Here is a 20542-nt window from a genome sequence, read left to right as displayed (position 1 = left end):
GGGAAAGGCCTTGGCCCACCCACCTCCACCTTCGGCCCTGGCAGTGCAGCCCCCGGCCCGGGGGACTGAGAGTCCCACATGCCAGCAACCCACTAGAGCACCACTGGGTATCTAACACACTCTCGTGGCTAGTGCATATTGAGCACATGGTACCGTGTCCCAGGCACCATCCAAGGCTTCAATACACGATCCCACTTAATAATCGTGACAACCTGATTATTACCTCCCTTTACAAATGAGGAAACTGAGGCTGAGAGAGATAAAAACTCACCCAAGATCACTCCACTAGTCATGGGGCACCAGGACTTAAACCCAGGGAGTCTGACTCAGAGACCGCGTGACCAACAACCACGTCACTCCGCCTTTCATCCCCAGATCTGAAGGACCCCCTTGCACACTGAAGTCCACTAGTGGCCCTGCCAGGGAAGGCGGAGGCTGTGGGTGTGCTGACAAGCCTGAGAAAGCTGGCAATGAGTCCAGATGGACAGAAATCTGAGAGGAGAATCATTGCTCACGGATGTTCACAAAGGGCTTGCACCCACTGTATCAGCTACTGCTGGCATAATTAATAGTGCTGGTAACAACCAACCACAAACCCTCAGGGGCATCCAATGACAAGCACTTGTTGCTCACACATCTGGGGTCAGCTGGGAGTCAGCTAGGTAGCCCTGATTTTGGCTGGAATCACTCATATGTCTAGGGGTCAGCTGGAGGTTGGCTGATCAAGTCTGGTTCTGGCTGGGTCAGCTCAGCTCCACATGACTCTCTCCTCCTCACAGGAGGCCACTGCAAAATGAAGGCCAAAAGGCATGGATACAGAGCGGGAGGAGGGGGAGGGGCTTAAGGGCCAGATTGACAATCTACCACACCCGCTTTATCTCAGACACAAATTAATAGCATAAACTATGGCAGGGCAGAATGGAGGGCGTTCACTGGGCTGGAGCTCTGAACTCCGCCACTGACAGGCAGCGACAGTGTGAGTCACTTTACCTCTCAGAGCCTCAGTTTCCTCATCTGTAAAATGGGCACATGCCCTCCCACCTAACTGGGAGCCAGTGAACTAACAGAGGCTTGTGATAGGAGGAGTCATTGCTCCTCCTGACCTCACTCCCTAGACTCCCACTAGCAAACCTTCCGTCTGCCTTTCATTCCTTAGGCGAGGGAGCTTCATTCCCAGCAGGCCTTGGGGCCAGTTCCCCAAAGCTCACCCTGATCAGGCAGGCGGGTGTCTGCAAAGGTTCACACGGTGGTGGGCCGGGGGCACAGAGAGGCAGAGACTAAACACAGAGCATCCTTCCAAAGCATCAATTTTCTCTGAAGATTGTGTGGGAAGAAAAAAAAATGTACATTAAAATGAACCCAGCTATGCTACGAAGTAAGCTGCAAAACTCAGCTCAAGCTCTCCAGATGAAGAATGAGCCTGCAGAGACATGTTGCTGTCGTGTGCCTGCTGCGCGCTAGACCCCAGATCATCACTCTGCCGCAAACTACGCAAAGCAAATCCGTCTTGTAAATAAAGTTTTATTGGCTATGGCCATATGGCTGCTTTTGCACTGCAACAGCAGAGTTGACTAATTGCAGCAGAGACCGTATGGCCCACAAGCCTAAAATATTTACTATCTGGTCCTTTACAGAAAAAGTTTGCCAACGCCTGATCTACTAGGATTCCTTGATGGAAAAGTCTGGAGAATTCTGTGCTATTCTGAAATCTGAGGCCCGCAGGTCTATGGATTTAAGAGTGAACATTTCATTACACATTTACGATCCTTAGTGTTTTAAGTGAATAAACTGTTGTTTAATTCTAACAGCAACCCTAAGAAATAGATGGAATTGTTGTTTCTATTTGATAGGTGAAGAAAATAAGGAAAAGAGAAATGAAACTTGCCCTAGCCTGGTTTTCCCCGTATTTTAACTGCAGAAGACCCACCTGCCTATCTTGTTAAACTGCAGACGCTGAATCAGCAGGTCTGGGTGGGAAAGTCTGCATTTCTAACCAGCCCCACGTTATGCTGATGCAGCTGGTCCACACCGCTCTGAGTAGCAAGGATCCAAACCACAGACTCACTACTAAGAAGCACTGAGGTGTAAACCAAGCCCCTGACCACTAACTCTATGGCTTCGCAGAGGAATTGTTTTGAATGAGTCATAAACCCGGTGATAAGTTCGTATCTGCATCTCCCTGGCCCCACAGAGACCTCCATGACCCAGCCCAGTTTAGAACTTCACGGATTGCCTTGTTGTCCAACAACAGATAAATGGGTAACCAGGCCCCACAGGAGGAAGGGGGCCGTGGCGCCTTCTTGCTCCCCGCCTCTCCGGCCTCTCCTCCCTCTCCAGAAACCTGGATTTTTGTTGCTTTGCCGCCTCTCCCCGACTTCTACACGTGGTCTGAGCAGAGCCTCCAGCCCTGATCTAGGGGCGGGACTTGTGCTCCAGGCCTGGCCAACCAACACATTGCATCCCTTCCCCCACCACCACAATTGGCTCAGGGATGGGCACGTGACCTGTGGCAGGTCCAATCAGAGAGCGTTGCAGGACTTCCGCAGGAGCTACCGGAAGGCTGTCACTCCCACCCTGCGGGGTTGGAGGATGAGGACCACGAGGCTGCAACAACAAAGTGAAGGGAAGGAGGAAGAAGTGTTGGTTTGTTCACCAGGGTATATTTGGCAATGTGCGGAGACATTTCCGGTTGTCATGACTTGGTGAAGGGGGGAGAGAATACTGGCATCCAGTGGGTGGGGGCCCGGATTGCCGCTAAACATGCTGCAAAGCACGGGGCAGCCCTCCATTGCCCAAAGTGTCAGTAGTGCTCCAGTCAAGAAACCCTGGGCCAGAGATCCTGTAGCCATCTTGTTCCCGTGGAAGGGAGAGCTTACAGCTGCTGCAGGCCACTCCATGGAGCCTCAGAGTAGACCCTCACAGTGGAAGGCAGAGCCAGAGGTGGAGGGAAGCCACGTTCTGGGGGCATCATGGGAGCCCTGGATCCAACTGTGCCTGAAGTTAGTCTGCTCCTGAACTTTTCCATTTTGTGGCCAATCAGTGACCCTTTGGGTTAGGCCTGTTTGATGTTTTCTATCAGTTTCAAATCCTCATAGGAACGTGGTGAAACAGACTGGGCATGTGTCTCTCTGTCTGTTTTATAGATGGGCAACCCCGGGCCAGAGAAACTGACTTGCCCAAGGTCACCCAGCAAGCTCATGGCATGCACCAAACTGATATTTGTTCAGTGACCTCCTACAGGACAAACCTTATTTTTAAATTAAAGCAAACACAGCTACATGGAGCAGAATGCCAGATTCACATAGACTTTGAAGATAAAATAGGAGACTTCAGAAATAATTTGTTGTAGAGACTGCTACAGAAGGTAAACAGGGGTCCAAACTGTTACGAGGATTTAGGGGTAGAGTTGGGACTAGAACCCAGGTGTTCTGATGTCCAGTCCAACTGGATTCCACCCCCCAACCTCCCTCGCCTTTGCAGGATCCTTGGGAGATTACGAGATGCTTTCACCCCCGTTTTCTCACCCCTGGGACAATCCGGGCCTGGATTGTTACCTAGGAAACTCAGGCCCAGAAGATAATTGACCTGTTCAAGCTATAATGCTCAAACCCAACGGAGTGAGGACATGAACCCAGGTCTTAAAGTTGCCACTTTCTCCTCTACTCCTCTGGCTGGGCAAAGGGCAGAGTCTGTGGTCACAGAGCAGGGCTGTCTTACCAGAGCCCAGCCTGTCTGGCACTGCGCTCTGACCACAAGCAAGGAGAATGAAGGTCCGAGGAAGAAGGGAAAAGTTCATCAGGAAACCCTGCTCATTTTCTCCACCCCTCCCCCGCCAAAAACTAGGGGCATGTTGCAGGACTAGGAGGAGATTCAGGATGCCATCTCCAGCAGCATCAAGTAAAGGGCCTTTGAAATCAGACCCATTTATGTTGGAATCCCCATTCTGTCACTTAGAAGCTGTGTGATCTTGGGCAAGTCACTTTACCTCTCTGAACCTCAGCTTCCTCATTTGAAATACGGGACCTATTGAAGGGTTTTGTAAGGTTTAGATTAGATAAGTCATGTGAATGCACCTGACATATATGTGGTGTTTGGTGAGCATCAACCTTCCTGCTTTGAACCCATTTGGAAGATGAAGTTATTGCAGGAGTGCAAACTGCTGTTGTCTTGGGAGCAGACAATAAAATACATCTTGATCCATCCTGCCAAAGTCCTCCTCTGCCAGCACTCTCTCCTTCTCCCCATCACTCGGGCTGCCAAACCCCAGCTGTGGGGGTCTGTCCTGTGCTTCTCCCATGTAAGCATGTTCCCTGTGTTTCTCAGGTCCTCACCACAGTGCTGCAAAGCAGACTGGGCACAGTCTGTTCTCTCCCTGATTCACAGATGGGCAAGCCCTGGGCCGAAAGACTTACATGACTCATCCAAGGTCACACAGCAAGCTATGGCCCGGCCTGGACAGAATTCCTCAACCTCAGCACCATTGGCATTGGGGGCTGGATCATTCCTTGTGATGGGCTGTCCTGTGCATTGTAGGATATTTAGCAGGATCTCTGGTCTCTACCTACTAGATGCCAGTAGTACCCCATCCCCAACCATGACAACCAAAACTGTCTCCAGACGTTGCCGAATGTCCCCTGGTGGGCAATATCAGCCCGATTGAGAAACACTGGCCTAGAATGCTGTATATTTAGCACGCCAATCTAATCTCTTTTTTGAAAACACAACTCCAAGGACCAACAACCAATATTTTTCTTCCTCCCCAAACATATAATATAATCTCTTGAAGGCAGATAGAACCCATATTTCAATTCCCACCTTTGGCATCTTTCTCAAAGTATTTCCAGGGTGACAGATGGGAGAAAATGGAAAACAGTATTTCAACACAGACCCTTTTTTCCACTGGGGTTTGAGAAAATACCCATCTTGCGTACACCTAGTATATCTCTGGCCGATAAGCCCGTTCATAAAACCAGGGCCTTAGCTAGGGCCATGCTTACAGGACTCCTACGGACACACCATGATCAGGGCACTTCTGCTGTCTGCATTGGTGGCTGGAGGTAAGCCTTGTCACCCAGAGGCACTTTCCCAGTCCCCTGGTGGGTCCGAGGACGGGACCTCCCTGCCCCCACTGGACTCAGTCCTGTGGTTATAAGAAAGCTGGAGTGAAGTTCCAAAGAAGTGGAGCAAAGGGCAAGGCTCTGTGACCTCTTAGGATCCTTCCAGAACAAGGATCAGAACAAGAACAGAACAAGGGGTTTGGGAATGCAGCAAGTGTCGGTTACATTGTTGAGGTCACTGCTCCCCAGGCTCACAACTCTTTCTTTTGACAGCTCTCAGCTGTGGGGTCCCCACTTACCTGCCCCAGCTGCCCAGGGTGGTTGGAGGTGAAAATGTGAGGCCCAACAGCTGGCCCTGGCAGGTGAGTCACCCACGCTACCCTTGTTCCCTCCCTGCCCCTACTCACCTCACATCATGTTTTTACCCTCTGCCGTGGAGACTGTTGTGCTGGCAAAGAGTAGAATTGGTGGGGAGTCAAGGGCAGGATGGGAAAACTCAGCAATGAGACACACTTCTGTGACCTTGGTCAACCTTGGGGGTGGAAGGAGAGGTGCCTCCACCAGCTTCAGTAAGGAGCCGCCCCATTCCACCATCCGTATAGTAGATTCACAAATATAGTCTCACTCTGTTAACCAATCACATGCTTGCTTACAAATGTACTGTTATCCCATGAACCATTCATCACTACCTATGCAAATTTTCCTTGCTTTAAGGAACCAATCAGTGGTTTTTATGCAAATTAATCTTTAACTACAGGCAAATTCATACTGCCAATGAACGTAAATGTTTCCTTACTTTAAGTTATCATAGTGATTTTGAGACTGAAACGCTGGGTGGGGCACCAGCACAAATTACTAGGTATTGAATTCTATTAGCAGTAGGACTCCCAAAGGAAATGTGTGAGGCTTACATTGACATAAATAAATGTGGTAAAAATCTCTTATCTGACATGGTTGCGACAGAGTGATTGAAAAGTTGGTTATAGAGAAATTATTAGAAACCATGCATATATTCTTTAAATATTTTATTTTAAAAATTGTAAATATACCTCATTCACCAATCTTTTGACTTCTTTACTGTCTTGTATAAACCACCCCCCATAATATATCATCTATAATTCCATTTCTTTAAAGTAGAGCAATGACTTTGAGACACTCACGAAGCAGTCTGAATGAGCCCTTCCAGATTTTTATGACAGTTTTTCCAATCTTTCCGTTTCCTCACAGACACCTAATTCAATAGCAAGGTTTTTTTTTTTTTTTTTTTTTTTTTTGTGAGGAAGATTAGTCCTAAGCTAACATCTGCTGCCAATCCTCCTCTATTTGCTGAGGAAGGAAGAATATTGGCCCTGAGCTAACATCCATGCCCATCTTCCTCTATTCTATACGTGGGACGCCTGCCACAGCATGGCTTGATAAGCAGTGTGTAGGTCCACACCCAGGATCCGAACCAGCAAACCCCAGGCCACAGAAGCAGAATGTGCAAACTTAACCACTATGCCACCGGGCTGGCCCCTAGGAATTTTTTAATATCCCCAGGCCTTATTTATTTTACAACTGGAAGTTTGTATTTAGCAATTTTTTTTTAAAGTCACAGTTATCTAGTCTCTTCCAAGCACATAACTGAGTTTCCATATAAATCACAGCTCTCTTTTTGAACTCATATTTCATTGGTTACGTTTAATCAAATTACATAATTACAATACGTGCACAACTGGCATAAACAGGTTTGGGAGCCAAAGAACTGAACCGGGGTAAATTGATAACATGAGAGCTGGCTGTGAGTGTCAGGGCGCCCCACACAGCAGTTGACATTTCACCGAGGGCATGGCACGCATCTGTTCAAGTTCCCCTCAGTGAAGAGAGCTTCAGTCATAGACTGATTTTTCACAATTTATGTGCTCGGTTCTGTGTAGTTTTGCCGGTTCTTTTACTTTTCTCACACTCCCACAATCTTGTTTCTCTGGGAAGTTGGAACAGGGGCCATATACCCTGCATAGCAGAGGTCATCCTTGTCTGAGAACCAATCAGAGCTGCCTACAAGAACATTTCCTCACCCCCTGGACGGGTTCGCACTGCTTGTACAAAGGTAGCCTTGCCTTTGGAACCAGTTCACGCTGGTCTTGGAAGAGTGTCTTGGCACTTCCTGCGTCTGCTTCCCTGGCGACATTTTTTCCCTGGGGTGCGTTGGCAGGTCAAGCAGGGTAGAGGCTAGGGTAAAGTAAGTGAAGCACTCACCTTAGGGGCAAAATTTAACAGGGGTGCCCCAAAACTCAGTAAGCAAAAGAGATAATACTTTAAGGCAAATATTTTTTAAAAATCAAACTAAATGCAAAAATTTAAAAATCCAAGATGAACAAAATATCAAAATTTTAAGCAAAGCCGGGATTAACATAACTTGGCTCTGCACTGCCAAGAAGACACTCTGAGAGGTGTCTTCTGTCCCACACTCACCCCAAGATTGTGGTTCTAGGTCGCAATCCACCAGACACTCGACAGGAAAGTGCTAGGTGCTAGACAGATGTGTAACGTTTCCAGACACAGCTTCTGGAGCCGGATGAACGGGGCTCAAATGCCTGCTCCACCGTGCACCAGCTGCATGACCTGGAGCAACTCAGTTTACCTTTCTCAATGAGTAATATTAAGAATATCTAACCGCCTTTTTGGCATGGGCCACATTGTACAAATGTCTCTTGGCTGCCTTAGTTTACTCATCTGTGAAATGGGAATGATAATAGTGCCTCATGGGATGGCTGTGATTATGATTTGAGCTGATTCACATTCTGAGCTCAGAACAGTGTCTGGTACATGGTAAGTGCTCAAATTATTAGACATTTAATGATTATTAATCATCCCTAGAGCCCTGGATGGTAGGCACCATGATCCCCATTTTCCAGATAAGGTAACTGGGGCTCAGAAAGGTTACATAATTGCCCAAGGTCACCCAGTTAGCCTGGGGGAAAAGGGGATTCAAATTTGGTTCAATCCTTGCTCTTCTGGCCACACTTTGCTGCCCACAAATAATAGGTTGACATATTATTTCACAATTTCACATCTGGAGGATGGTTTCAGCCTATTTTGAGATTTTGGAGTGGGGGCATCCTTTTCGGTGTCTTTTTTCTTTTTGTCTAATTTTAAGCATTTTCTTAAAAGCCAATTTGTCTAAGCCCCCTTAATGTCGAGCAAATGAGAAAATGCCAAGTGGCTAATGAGAAATGAGATGTCTGGAGAAAAGCAGGAGTGCTGCTTTTCCATGGTCACAGGAATCGCGGTCGAGCAGTCAGTGCTCTGCTGTCACCTCCCTTCTCTCTGCTTGGCTGTTGGCAGGGACTTGAAAAGAAGGGGAAGGAGCTGGGACAGCTTCAGAGGCTCAGTGCCAAATGCAACCACCTTAAATTTCCACCCTACACCTATTGAGTTATCCGATCTAAACAGAAACAGCCTTTTGTTTTAAAAAAGAATGTTGAGGATCTCTAGGGGCAAGGTACACTTGCACATTCTCATATTCTCATATGAGTGGCTTTAGTCTTCAAGGGAAATCTAGAGCAAGAGGCGACACGCTCTGCAGGAGAGACCAGACCCCTGCCCTAGTGATTTCATTCGTTCACTTATTCATTCGTTTGCTTATTCAATCAGTAAGTATTTATTAAGGACCCACTATGTGCCAGGCCCTGTTCCAGGCACCTGGAATACAGCAGTGGGAAAAAAAAATCAAAGAGGTTATATTAAAGTGAAGGAGTGAGGCAATAAACAATTGAATGAATAAATTCATAACATGTCAGGTGATGAAAGATACTATGATGAAGAGTAAAGCAGGACAAGAGGAAAGAGAGACATATGTGTCCATGTGCATGTTCGTGAGTGTGGATGTGTGTGGACGTGAGTGTGCACATGTGCATGTACATGCTCTGTTTTAGATAGGGTGGTCATAGAAGGCCTCTCCAGGAGGATCACCTTGAGCAGAGACCTGTAGGAAGCGAAGGAGAAAGCTACGCTAATGCCTGGGAGAAGAATGTTTGACGCAGAAAGAACAGCAAGTGCAAAGGCCCTGAGGCGGAAGTGGGCTTGGTGTTTTTGCAGAACTGTATGGAGGTCCATGTGGCTGGAGCAGAGGGGAGTGGGAACCAATGAGGTCAAGGAGGTCACGTAGAGCTTTGTAGAGCATCATATGTTTTGGGTTTTACACTGTGTGAGGAGGGAGCCACTGGAGGATCTGAGCAGAGAAGAGACAGAATCAGTCTTACATTTTAAAAGGATCATTCTGGCTGCTGTGTTGAGAAAATCTAGGGTGAGGGACGGGCCAGCATGAGAGCAAGGAGAACAAACAGGAAGCTAAAATAACAATCCAGGTGAAAGATGAAGATGGTTGGGATTAGCAGTTGAGGTTAGAAAGAGAAGTAGCATTCTCTCCACGTATTCTGAAAGTAGAGTTGGCAGGATTTGCTGGTGGGTTCGAATGAGGGATATGAGAGAAAGAGAGGCATCAAAGATAACACCAAGGGTTTGGCCTGAGCAGCTGGTAAAGTGGGGTTGCCGTTTACTGAGACGAGGAAGCCTGAGGAAAGAGCAGGTTTCGGGGGGGAAGTCAAGATAGGGCTTTAGACATATTAAATTGGAGGGATATGTCCTAAGGAAACAGCTCCCAAGAAGGGGAAAATCCCAACAAATCACGTTGCAGAAAGATGTTCAAAATAGTTTTTTTTAATAGTGTCTTTATTTAAATTTTTGATATTTTGTTCGTCATGGATTTTTTTGTGTTAATCTTTTTTTTAACGTTGCATTAAATGTTATTGATCCTGATTACCGAGTTTCTTGGTGTCCCCTTAAAGTTTGCACCTGAGGCGAATGCCTCTTTGCTTTCCACTAGCCCTGCTCTCGGGGATGCTGAAGAGCAGAGTGGCCCTGGCTCCTTCAGCTACCAGAGCCTGTGCTTCTCCCCAGGTCTCCCTGCAGTACAGCAGCAGTGGCCAGTGGCGCCACACCTGCGGAGGATCCCTGGTGGCCAACAACTGGGTCCTGACAGCTGCCCACTGCATCAGGTAACTGCTGTCACCCACCACGCTCACCCCATTGGCCAGCGCTCATCTCCGAGAGGTGAAGCCCAAATGGCCTCAACCACCCAATATAAAGACGCTTTGCAAAGAAACACTTGCCTGGCAGAGAGGCAAGCTTCGGCGGATCTATATAGTTCAGTCTGTTGGTCCATTGACGGGTCATTACATGACATGGATTGAGTGCCCTGTGCAGGACACCGAGGGGGAATATGGAAGAGGGGGAGGCCCATTTCCTGCCCTTTTAGGGGTACTAGATGTGGCCTCCAGATTTGGAATTGGGCTCCCTTGAGCAACTTACATGACTTCTCCAAGCTTCAATATCATCACCTGCAAAAAAAAGCAGGTGACAGAGTTTAGCGTGGACTAAATGAGATGATGTGTTAAGGGCCTGGCACTTAGTAAGTGCTCAGTAAAGGTGAACTGTTACCAGCATAAGGACCCACAAGGGAAAGGAAATGTTTTCAACATTCAACATTCACCTGGCCTCTTCCCTCCCTAAGACTCTGCTTATCTCACACCAGCTGGAGCTCCCTGGAGTTTCTCCTGATGGGTGTGACTCTGCCAGGAATGGTCCCTCTCCCCACCTAATTTACAAGCTCCATGAGGTCGTGGGGAGGATAACAGAGGCTTGAGAGCCAGGAGTCCTGGCTTCTAGTTCTGGATTCTCACTAAGTAGCTGTAAGACTCCGTACCAGTTACTTCTCTCTGAGCCTCAGTTTCCCCATCTAAAAATGAGAGGCGGGGGATTAAACTAGAAAATGCCCTTGAGAGCAAATGTCTGCTGTTCTGTATGTGTCCATCTCATTTCCCTCAAAACAACAGAGAGTTTATAGTATTATGACTTTTACGTTAGATTATATAGTTTATAGTTAGTATAGTGTAGTTATCATTATTACATAGGTATAGTTACTATGTTGTATTATAACCAACCAATTGCCCCTGGGGAAGAAGAATTCCACGCTCCACCTGGTGGCTCACGGAGCAGTCACGTACTTGGGCCCATCGCAGCGTTGTCCAAAGCCAGGCTTCTGGAGACAGTGCCCTGGGGTGTCCCTGCCCATGGGGGAGGGGGAGGGCAGAGAAAGGAAAGGACAGCCCGGTGCTGACCCTTGCTCGGCCCCCTGTCTCCCAGCTCCTCCAGGACATACCGCGTGGTGCTGGGCCGGCACAGCCTCTCCACCAGTGAGTCCGGCTCCCTGGCTGTCGCAGTCTCCAAGCTCGTGGTGCATGAGCAATGGAACTCCAACCAACTCTCCAAAGGGTACCTTCTGTCTGGGTGCACTGGGGGGTGGGGTTGGCAGAAGCACAGACAGGGGAGGGGTGGTCTTCGCAGGAGGCAGTGAGAGCAACCCCACCCCCTCCTTTCTCCTTCTGTAAGGAGGAGGGAAGAGCTCTGACCTCTTAGTAGTGGAGCCAGCCCCAAAGATGCCTGGGGTGGGGTGTGCACTGGGGGAGGGAGCGGCAAAGACTGTCAGAGGGACGTAGGTCTCCTGCCAGTTAAGCCTGCAGGTCCCCTGTCCACCCCAGGCACTCACTGACCATGTATTTATTCCTTGCCAAGCCCTGGGGACACAGGGATGGGTCTGCAGGCCCCAGGACTGTTAGTGGAGTAGGACAGTCCCTCCCGCCTTCCCCCACCCCACATCCCCCAACAAGGACTTTGACATTCTCAAAGATTCCCTGATGCCCTGCAGGGATGGCCTGGGAGAAACGTGCACAGGAAGATGACAAGGACAAGGGTCTCAGCTCTCCAAGGCCTCCCAGTACCATTCTTCCCTGCCCTGCAGGGACACGGCAACTCCCCTGCCCACTTCCTCTTAGATGAGCACGGACCACCCTGTGTTCACCCTGAGCCTTTACTGACCACCCCCCTGTGCCATATGCCATGCTGGGCACTGGACTCTGGGTGCTGGACACACAGAGATGCACAGGTCACCATACCAGCTCTCAGGCAGTCGTGGACATAAGCGTGGCAGTGAGGCAATGCCGGGTAGTGGTTAGGGCTTGAGCTCTGGAGCCTGATGGCTTAGATATGAATGACTGTGTGGTCTGCACGAGTTCCTTAGCCTTTCTGTGCCTCAGTTTCCCCTTTGGTAAAATGAAGATAATGACAGTGCTACCTCTAGGGTTGGTGTGAGGATTAAATGAGATGATGCATGGAAAGCACTTAGAAAAGGGCCTGGCACATAATAGAAGCCACAGGTGTGAGCGCTTAGTAATAGCAGTAGTGCAATAATGGGGTAATAAAGAGGCGTAAGTGCTGGGATGTATGTCTGAACCCTTGAGGTGATGGGGAGTGGTCCCAGGAAGTAGGGAAAAGGAGGGAGAGGAAGAGGAAGAGAAAGTCCTGCCCATCAGAATTCTGGCAGAATCTGCCGCTCACTCCTGCCCATCCCCACGCTCAAGGTGCAGGCCCAGTCAAGGCACACAGCTCGCTGCATTAGAGATTAGCACACGTCTGATTCTCCTTCTAGCCAGAATTTTGCAAGGGCTGGGCTGTGTCTGATTCACCCCTGAATCTCTAGCCTCTGACCCAGGGAGGGGCACATAGTAGGGCCACGGAATATTTGCTGGACCACCAGGCTTGTTTCATGATCACTGATCCTGAGATCCAGGTGGCGCTAAAGAAAATCAAACCCATAGGTTCGCTCAGGCCCTCATTCCACAAATATTTGTTGAGTCCCTACTATGCGCCAGGCCCTGTTCTAGGCATCAGGGAAAGAGCTGTGAGTGAGACACACAAGGCCCCCGGCACCGTGAGGTTTAGGGTAACCTAAACCTGAGCAGCTCATTGCAGCTCGGGGAACTCCACTTTCCAATCCCACAAGCATAGGCACTCCAGTGACCAATGGGTCTGTGCCCAGCCAACTTGGTCTTCCATTAGGACAGACAGGAATGTTGGGGATCGCCAACCCTCCAGAAACCTGCAGCCCAGGATGCCTTCCAAGTGAGCTCTCTGGCAACCCCAGGAGTTAGTTTTCACAATCATACAGACTAACACTTAGTGCGTCCCTTGTGCCAGCCACTGCTAAATGCTTCCCATGAATTATCTTATTTATTCCTCACAACAGCCCTAGGAGTGAGGTACTATTATGACCTCCATTTCACAGACGAGGAAACCGTGACCTGGAGAAGTTACAGATCTAGACAGGAGCATTAAATGAGGTGTGATGTAGCAAGCAGAGCTTGATCCTAGCAGGGCTTCGGTACACTTTTATCATCATTGTCCTCTGCCCCCTGGAGAGAGAAAGTTATCCTCCCTTTTCCCTGCTTCCCATCACCTTCCCAGAACCTGCAGGTGTCTGTCATCCTCTCCTCTCCCAATCCAAAAGAGCAGGTCTCCAGTTCCAAAAGGGCCTCTAGAAAGAAGCACCCCAGCCATCACTTCAAATCTGCATAATTTATCCATGCACACAGCCTCTTCAGCCCAAGATGCCACTCTTGAATGGCTGCCCAGAGAGCTCACTCTGCCAAATCTTCCAGAAGACTCCTCGTCACAGTCCCCTGGAGAGGAGGAGGGCAGCATGTGGCTGTAACAGTCGGCATTCCCTCGTTCAGTCAGCCCTGTAGTCCAGCACGGATGACAGCTCACGAGGATTCAGGAGGCCCCGGAGGCATGAGTCAGTCCCTGCCCTCATAGGGCTTGTCAGCTAGATGAGAAACACACATACGACACCAGAAAGCCAAAAAGTGACACAGGATATGTCAAGGAAGGCCTTGAGAGATGGGGAGGGCATGGGTGGGCAGAGTGGAGAAAGGGCTTTTCAAGTCAGGAGAAGCGCCAGGACGAGGGACGGGTCCCAGAATGGGCAGGTGGTGCTGGGGCAGTGACCAGAGCAGTCCAGCAGGAATGGAGGACAAGTGAAGAGAAATTGTGGGAGAGATGGCTAAAAGGTGTGTTAGAACTGAGAAGGCTGTCAGCCCTAAGGACCTTTAATTAATCTGTCCTGTCAATCAGCATCACTCTTCTGGTTATCTATTGCTTTGTAACAAATCACTCAAAAACATAATGGCTTAAAACAGCAACAGTCATTTATTATAATCATCTCCCAGGTCTCACTGGGCTCAGCTGGGCAGTTCTCACTAGGGTCTCTCGTGAGATCGCAGACAGACAGTGGCTGGGGCTGCATCATCTCAAAGGCATCCTTCCTCACCTACGGGGGTGTTGATGCTGGCTGTCAGCTGGGACTGTTGTCCAGACACCTACATGTGGCCTCTCCATGTGGCCTGGGCTTCTTCATGGCACAGAGACTGAGTTCCAAGAACAGGAGTGCCAGAGGGCCAGACAGAAATTGTATCTTCTCTCATGACCTAGTCTCAGGAGTCACATGGTGTTACTTCCACCATATCAAAGGCCCCCAGCCTCTGCCCCCTGATCCAGAGGGAAGAAACCCAGACCCTGCCTCTCGATGGACGGAGTGTCAACATCACATCATAACAAGCGCCTGTGTGATGGAAGATCTCATTGCAGCCATCGTGGGAAATACAATCTGCCAATCACTAATGGTTTCCTAGACAAGAGAGTGAGACAAAGGGATGAATCTGGTGGCAGAGCTCAAGGTAGAAGGGAGAGCAAAGAGTAAAAGGCAAAAAGATCTTTTTATCTGAGCATCTCTTGCGATTTTCTGAACCAAACACTGGAAGTATATAACCAGGACAGACATCACCAAGCAATCACAGATTTTCTTCCTTACTAACCCTGGACAGAGCCTCAGAATCCTTGTCCACGCAGCCCACCAGGCAGCCATGGTTAATCCATCAGAGTGGACATTACAAGACAAAACTTATTTGCCATCCCTCTTCTAAACATTCCCCTGAAAGGCCTTAGGGGAATTTAGGGCTCCACGTTCCACCAGGGACAAAATGTAATCCTGGGGTTAAGCACAGCTGCTCCCCAATCCCTTGCAGCCCCGAGAGATGGAAGATTCACAATCAGGCTGGCTGAGGAGGGGGTTCAATGGTCCCAGTTAGGTCTAGAATCAGAAATGATATTGGAGCAGGAACAGTCAACCCTCTCTTTACGCTCTGCCTCTTTACCAACCCAGGAATGACATTGCTTTGCTCAAACTGGCCAACCGTGTCTCCCTGACCGATAAGATCCAGCTGGGCTGCCTCCCGCCGGCCGGCAGCATTCTACCCAACAACTACGTCTGCTATGTCACGGGCTGGGGAAGGCTGCAGAGTAAGTGGGCGCCGGAAGCCCCAAAGCTTGGGAGGGCAGGGAGGGGATGTCACCCCTGTCCAGTCAGGAGGCTCTTTCCCCACTGGTCACCCCAGGGGGTTTGGATGAAACGGTGGCTGCCTCGGAGAGGCAGGATAGCATAGACTGAGAAGAGGTTTAGAAGATTCTAGGAAGCCTCATGCAGATGAGTGATTGTTTTTTCACAATGATATAAACCTATAAGTGACATATTGTTCCAGAGGTACATCAACACACACACACTCATTAAATTAATACTGCCTTCTTCACGGGCTTACCTGCAAACACAAGAACACGTGGAAACTCAGCAGAAGTGACAAGAAGCTTATCAAGATACAAGCACAGCTACTTGTCATTTCAAAAAACACCCGGACGGGAAGTATTTCATCTGAGGCAGGCAGAGCCCGGGAAGGGTTCAGGTGGTCTTGGGCAAGCGGTTAACTTCTCTTGGCTTCAGTATCTTATCTGCCAAATAGGAATGAAGATTCACTGTGAGGATTAGCATATTTTGAAAAGCCTAATAAAAAGCGCAAGTGAAGAATTATACTACTGCTAATCCTTGCCATTAGCAGCAGCAGTAAGAGTAATGGAGATGATGGTGGCGGTGTCATTGGGGGCCATTAGGAAAGCTCTACCTTCCCCACATCAGAATATTTTTCCCAATCTGGGGGCTCCAAATGCCAGCAGGCTCACTGTCGTATTTAAGGTAAGTGATGGAAACCCATGAAGCTAGCTCAGCAAAAAGTGGAATTTTTATAAAGATTTAAGAGTCCCAAGCAAGGGCAGAGACACAGCCAGGCTTCAGGTAGAGGAAAAAATCAGAGTTGGAAGACTTTAAGAAACTCAGGAAACTCTCTCAGAATTTATTTTCTCAGCGGACCTATTTCATCCTTCTTCCTCTAAAAGAAAACGATAGCCACCGCCAACAGCTCCCAGATTGACGTCCTCTCTGGCTGGGATTTCATGGTCCCAATCCCGGTATCCCAGGAGAAGGAGCTCATTGGCTTAGCTTGAGTCAGGTGTTCGTCCCTGAACCAATCACCAATGGCCTGAACACTAACCAATCAGCTGTGAGGACACTGTCCAGCCAAATATGGCCGCTCCCATAGCCACACTATGGATGGGGGGGAAGTAAGAGGGACCAGACAGAAAGGGGCTGGGCAGAAAACCCAGAAGGTGTTCGCGACTTCCTTTTTTCTCAGGAGTTCTTTCGACCTTCTAACGCCTTCTGTCTGGTCTCATGCAGCCAACGGGGCTCTTCCTGACATCCTGCAGCAGGGCAAGCTGCTGGTTGTGGACTACGCCACGTGCTCCAGCTCTGGCTGGTGGGGCAGCACCGTGAAGAGCAATATGATCTGTGCTGGGGGCGATGGCGTAATCTCCAGCTGCAATGTGAGTGCAGAAAGCCAGGTGCCTGCCCGCCCCCACCCAGCCCTGCCAGGAAATGGTCCTGGGGTGGGGACCTGGGGTGGGGAGAGGCCCTCAGGGTCCTGGAGTCCATTCTCCTACGTGCTGGCAGAAGCACCAGGAAACAGCTCCAGACATTTGAGACCCTGACCTTTGTCCTGTAGTCTCCAGAAAAGATGTTTTGAGATTCTTCTTGTAGTGTCCACCCCATCACTGCTGAGAAGTCCTTCCTTGGGTCTCATCGAGGTCTCTCATTACTGTCATCTTTCTTATACTTTCCTCTGTGTAGGAAGGGAGCCAAGGGGCGTATTCTCTGGGTTAGGGCCTCTCTAAGGTGACTTGGAGTTTATCTGGAGAATTAATTCCATGAATGGCCCAAATGTGTCCCTTCATGGTAACTGCCACAGAGCCTACCTGGAGACAGTGTCTTAACCAAAAGGAATTGCTATGTGGTGGACTTTGCAGCAGAGTGGGGTCAGCGTGGAAGGAGCTTTACATGTCCTTCAAATCGCACTGTGTCCCTAGACTCTCTGCCCACAGGCTGCCCCCGCCCCCGGAACTCGCTCATCATGGGAGGACGTGGCCTGTGATGGTGAAGTGCACGGCATTCTAACTCTGGGGCACAGTGTCAGCTTCACTTACTGCCCCTACAACCTCGGGCAAGTCACAACCCCTGAGGGCTTCAGTTTTCCCTCTTCAGTGAAATGGGGACACTAAAATGCTTACTGCATAGGTTTCCATGAAGATTAAATGAGATAAGGCGTATAAAGTGCTTAGCTCAGTTCTAGGCACACAGAAAGAATAAATGTTCACTCTTGCTGGTATTATGGTGCCATCTTGAGCTGTGCCCACAAGCTGGTCTCGGAGAACACGGCACCCTGCAATGGAACGATACAACTGCCCTGCAAACATGGGGGGCTCTCACAGGCAACCCCCGCCCCTCCCATTGCCCCATCCAGGCTCCCAGGTCCCTCCTGACAGAACTCTGTCCTTCCTCAGGGGGACTCCGGTGGGCCACTGAACTGCCAGGCAGATAACGGCCAATGGCAAGTGCACGGCATCGTCAGCTTCGGGTCCTCCCTCGGCTGCAACTACTACCACAAGCCCTCTGTCTTCACCCGGGTCTCCAACTACATTGACTGGATCAATAACGTAAGAATCGGACAAGCCCTGGGCCCGCGGGCCTTACCCTGCTCACCTGGCCCCATGAGGGCAGTGCCCACCTAGCGTCTGAGAACCCACTCTCTCCTCCTGAGAGCTAGGCAGGAGCTCCCTACAGGAGGCTGCAGATCTGGGGAACCCCTGCTGAGCCCCCCACAGACCCCCACAATTTCTGTGTGGGTAAAGTGGAGTGAAAAGGCACACGGAGGGTGGCCTTGCCCGAAGAGCTTGAAAACAAAGGCTGCTCCTCAAGCATTCAGAGCAGGTTCCTTAGGATTAGTGGGGTTGTTTCTGTCTTATTGTGCCTGGTGATGGATGCCAGGAAGGAAGAGAAGGACACTCTCTGCCAGTTGGGGGCACTTTTTTACCCACCGCCTGGCATTGCCACTGCCTCTGTTTGCTCTTCTGTAAAATGGGACTTGAATTCGAACAGGACTCCTCCACGTTTTTAGGAGCCAGAGCAAGTTGTGGTGTTTGCTGCAGAGCCCCAAAAGAAGGGAAAGCTGGTATCTGGTTTCATTATTTTAAGTTTAATTTGCAGAGAAATGTTGAGTGGAATCAAACTGGCACTCTGTGATGAAATCAAATATGGAAGCACGGCTGTGGGCACGTGGGCACAGAACTACACTGTCAAATGGGTACTGTCAAAATAAGCGGGTGGCTGCCTCCAAGCGTTCCCACTAATATTGCCGGCTCCTTGTTCATTTGTCTGCCTGCTGGTATTTCTTTGCCAACAAGTGGTCATAGGCACCAGAGGTTCCAGAAAAGTTTGTTGAGAAAAATGTGAAATCAAGAACAGAGTGGCCATTAATTTGCAGGGGTTTTCTGGTCAATTGGGGGAAAGCTATGATTCCGTTCTGGCAGAGGAAAATCTGAGTCCAGCTTTTGAGGTGCCACCAGCATTTCAAAGGAGCCTGGCCCAAGACTGGATGGAAGGTTGCTCCGAGGGCCTTTCCCAGCCAAATCCCAGGATCCTTTTCCAGCCCCAGCTGCTGCATGAGTCACCGTGCAGCTGGTCCTGGCAGCACCTTGGGGGTCCAAAGCAGGGGCCAGGAGCAATTGTCCTGATCTCTTTGTCCCAGCATCAGCTGTTCCCAGCCACAGACTCAAGCACAACAGGACAGGCCACAGCTGAAAGCATGGCACGATGTCAGAGGGGATCACTGGGGAAAGCCAGCCTTTCGAGGCAGCTGGGCAGAGGCCCTGCCTTACAGACAGCAGCCAGAGCAGGCACATATGCCCAGAACGGGTTCCAGGAGTGGCAGAGCCAAGCAACCAGCTGTCCTCTGGGGGGGCCGCCCCGGCAGCTGCAGAAGGGCTAGCAAAACGTCGCAGTGGTCCCAGCCCAGGTCATGCCATATGCAGCTTGGAGTCACACACAGGCGCTTGGGAGCACCTGCCCAGACAGGTGACGAGGCAAGGTCAGGAAGCTGCCAACAAAGGCATGCGCAGGGAAGCGACAGGAGACAGTGGCCAAGGGCATTCATCCTTTCAACAAGTGCTCATTAAGTGATGGCAGCACATGAAGCTTCAGCATTCGCCAGCTTTATTTTTATTTTAGAAGGTAATACATACTCTTTGTAAAAATATTAAAGGAATAGATGAGTGTGTCAATTAAAAGTGTAGAAGTCCCCCCTCGTTTTACATCTCCACCTCCACCCCCCAGAGATAATTACTGTTAACAGCTCAGTGTGTGGTCTACTGGACTTTATTTATGTGCATATATAAAATACCTATATATGTACATATATGTATACACTGTCTCATAACCAAAAATAGGACTTTACTCTTCCTACTATTCTGCAGCTTAGTTTTTTCACTCCACACCATATCACATTTTACATGTGAGCACAGACATCGTCATCATTCTTCTTAACAGCTAAACCATATTCCATAGTTTCCACCCCCACCTGGCTGCAGTGAACATCCTTGGACACACGTTCTTACACGTTGCTCTGAGTATTTGAACTATAGATATCCAGCAGCATCCCTGGATCACGGAGTTGGCATGTTCAAATGTTTCATATTTACTGCTAAACAGCCTCTGAGCACAGGTGACAGCCCCACCCACAGTGCATAACTGGGCCTTGCAAACGGCAGTGCTTGTTAACAGTTTGGAGGCGCTCAAATCCTTTGAGAAACAAATGAAATCCAAAAGCATGCCCATTCCCACAGTCAGCACATAATTTTTAGGAGTTCACACTCCCCACAACCCTGAAACCCAAACAGGACTCCAGGCTAAGACCACTCTTTCCAGGACGACCCCAGCAGGTCAGCAAAAAGCTGGGACAACATCTTTTTCTCCCAAAGGTCATCAGGGCCCCTAGGTGAGAACCGGTGCATCGCTGGCAGCCTCTGTTCATAGGAGCAGCGTGGAGCCCGGAAGGAGAAAGCCGGGAACTGCGAAACGTAGCTCTGCTCCGCTAAGCGACCCTGATTATTTTCTCACGTGTGTCCTGCAGGTGATTGCAAATAACTAACCAGCAGAAGTCCCCGGACTGCTTGAGACTTGGAAAGGTCACAGAAGGAAAACACTAATAATAAAGTAACAACTACACGCATCACATCTTGGTGAGAGTCTTATTACCAAACCATCCTCACATCCAGCCCTAAAAGCAAGAAGCAGGCCACGGTGCGGACAGCTTAAAAGACCTCAGGGATGG

General features: G+C 49.5%; 2 protein-coding genes and 1 long non-coding RNA gene across 4 annotated transcripts in view; 1 reads left to right on the top strand and 2 right to left on the bottom strand.

The window, feature by feature from the left end:
- Nucleotides 1-1208: 1208 nt before the first annotated feature.
- On the bottom strand, nt 1209-5680 carry LOC138921020 (uncharacterized). The gene is made up of 3 exons (XR_011433183.1): nt 5465-5680; nt 1928-2604; nt 1209-1314 (listed from the first exon to the last, which is right to left on the bottom strand). It is a non-coding gene; the product is annotated as an uncharacterized lncRNA (long non-coding RNA).
- On the top strand, nt 4980-20443 carry LOC100050670 (chymotrypsin-like elastase family member 2A). The gene is made up of 8 exons (XM_001489887.5): nt 4980-5057; nt 5331-5419; nt 9999-10096; nt 11244-11372; nt 15157-15293; nt 16558-16703; nt 17718-17870; nt 20342-20443. The coding sequence occupies exons 1-8, from the start codon at nt 5018-5020 to the stop codon at nt 20357-20359; spliced, it is 810 nt and encodes a 269-aa protein (XP_001489937.2). The 5' UTR covers nt 4980-5017; the 3' UTR covers nt 20360-20443.
- Nucleotides 13497-20542, bottom strand: part of CASP9 (caspase 9) — a 29648-nt gene continuing 22602 nt past the window's right edge. The window contains exons 9-10 of one of the 2 annotated variants that reach the window (XR_011433132.1): nt 15590-15776; nt 13497-13761 (exon numbers count right to left, since the gene is read on the bottom strand). The gene's annotated coding sequence lies outside the window, so the exon portion shown is untranslated. Of the gene's footprint in view, nt 13762-14125; nt 14623-15589; nt 15777-20542 lie in introns of those variants that run through there. The other variant, XR_001380169.3, reaches the window with a different exon arrangement.

Source organism: Equus caballus, chromosome 2 (assembly GCF_041296265.1).
Source record: "Equus caballus isolate H_3958 breed thoroughbred chromosome 2, TB-T2T, whole genome shotgun sequence".
NCBI lineage: Eukaryota > Metazoa > Chordata > Mammalia > Perissodactyla > Equidae > Equus > Equus caballus.
The sequence above is the reverse complement of the archived record's forward strand: the minus strand, read 5'-3'. Positions and strand labels throughout refer to the sequence as shown.

Bases quoted from the DNA above. Each gene is read 5' to 3' on its own strand.
- LOC100050670 (XM_001489887.5), top strand. From the start codon at position 5,018: ATGATCAGGGCACTTCTGCTGTCTGCATTGGTGGCTGGAG. The intron at 10,097-11,243 runs GTAACTGCTGTC...CCTGTCTCCCAG, and splicing joins ACAGCTGCCCACTGCATCAG to CTCCTCCAGGACATACCGCG. The intron at 11,373-15,156 runs GTACCTTCTGTC...TTACCAACCCAG, and splicing joins TCCAACCAACTCTCCAAAGG to GAATGACATTGCTTTGCTCA.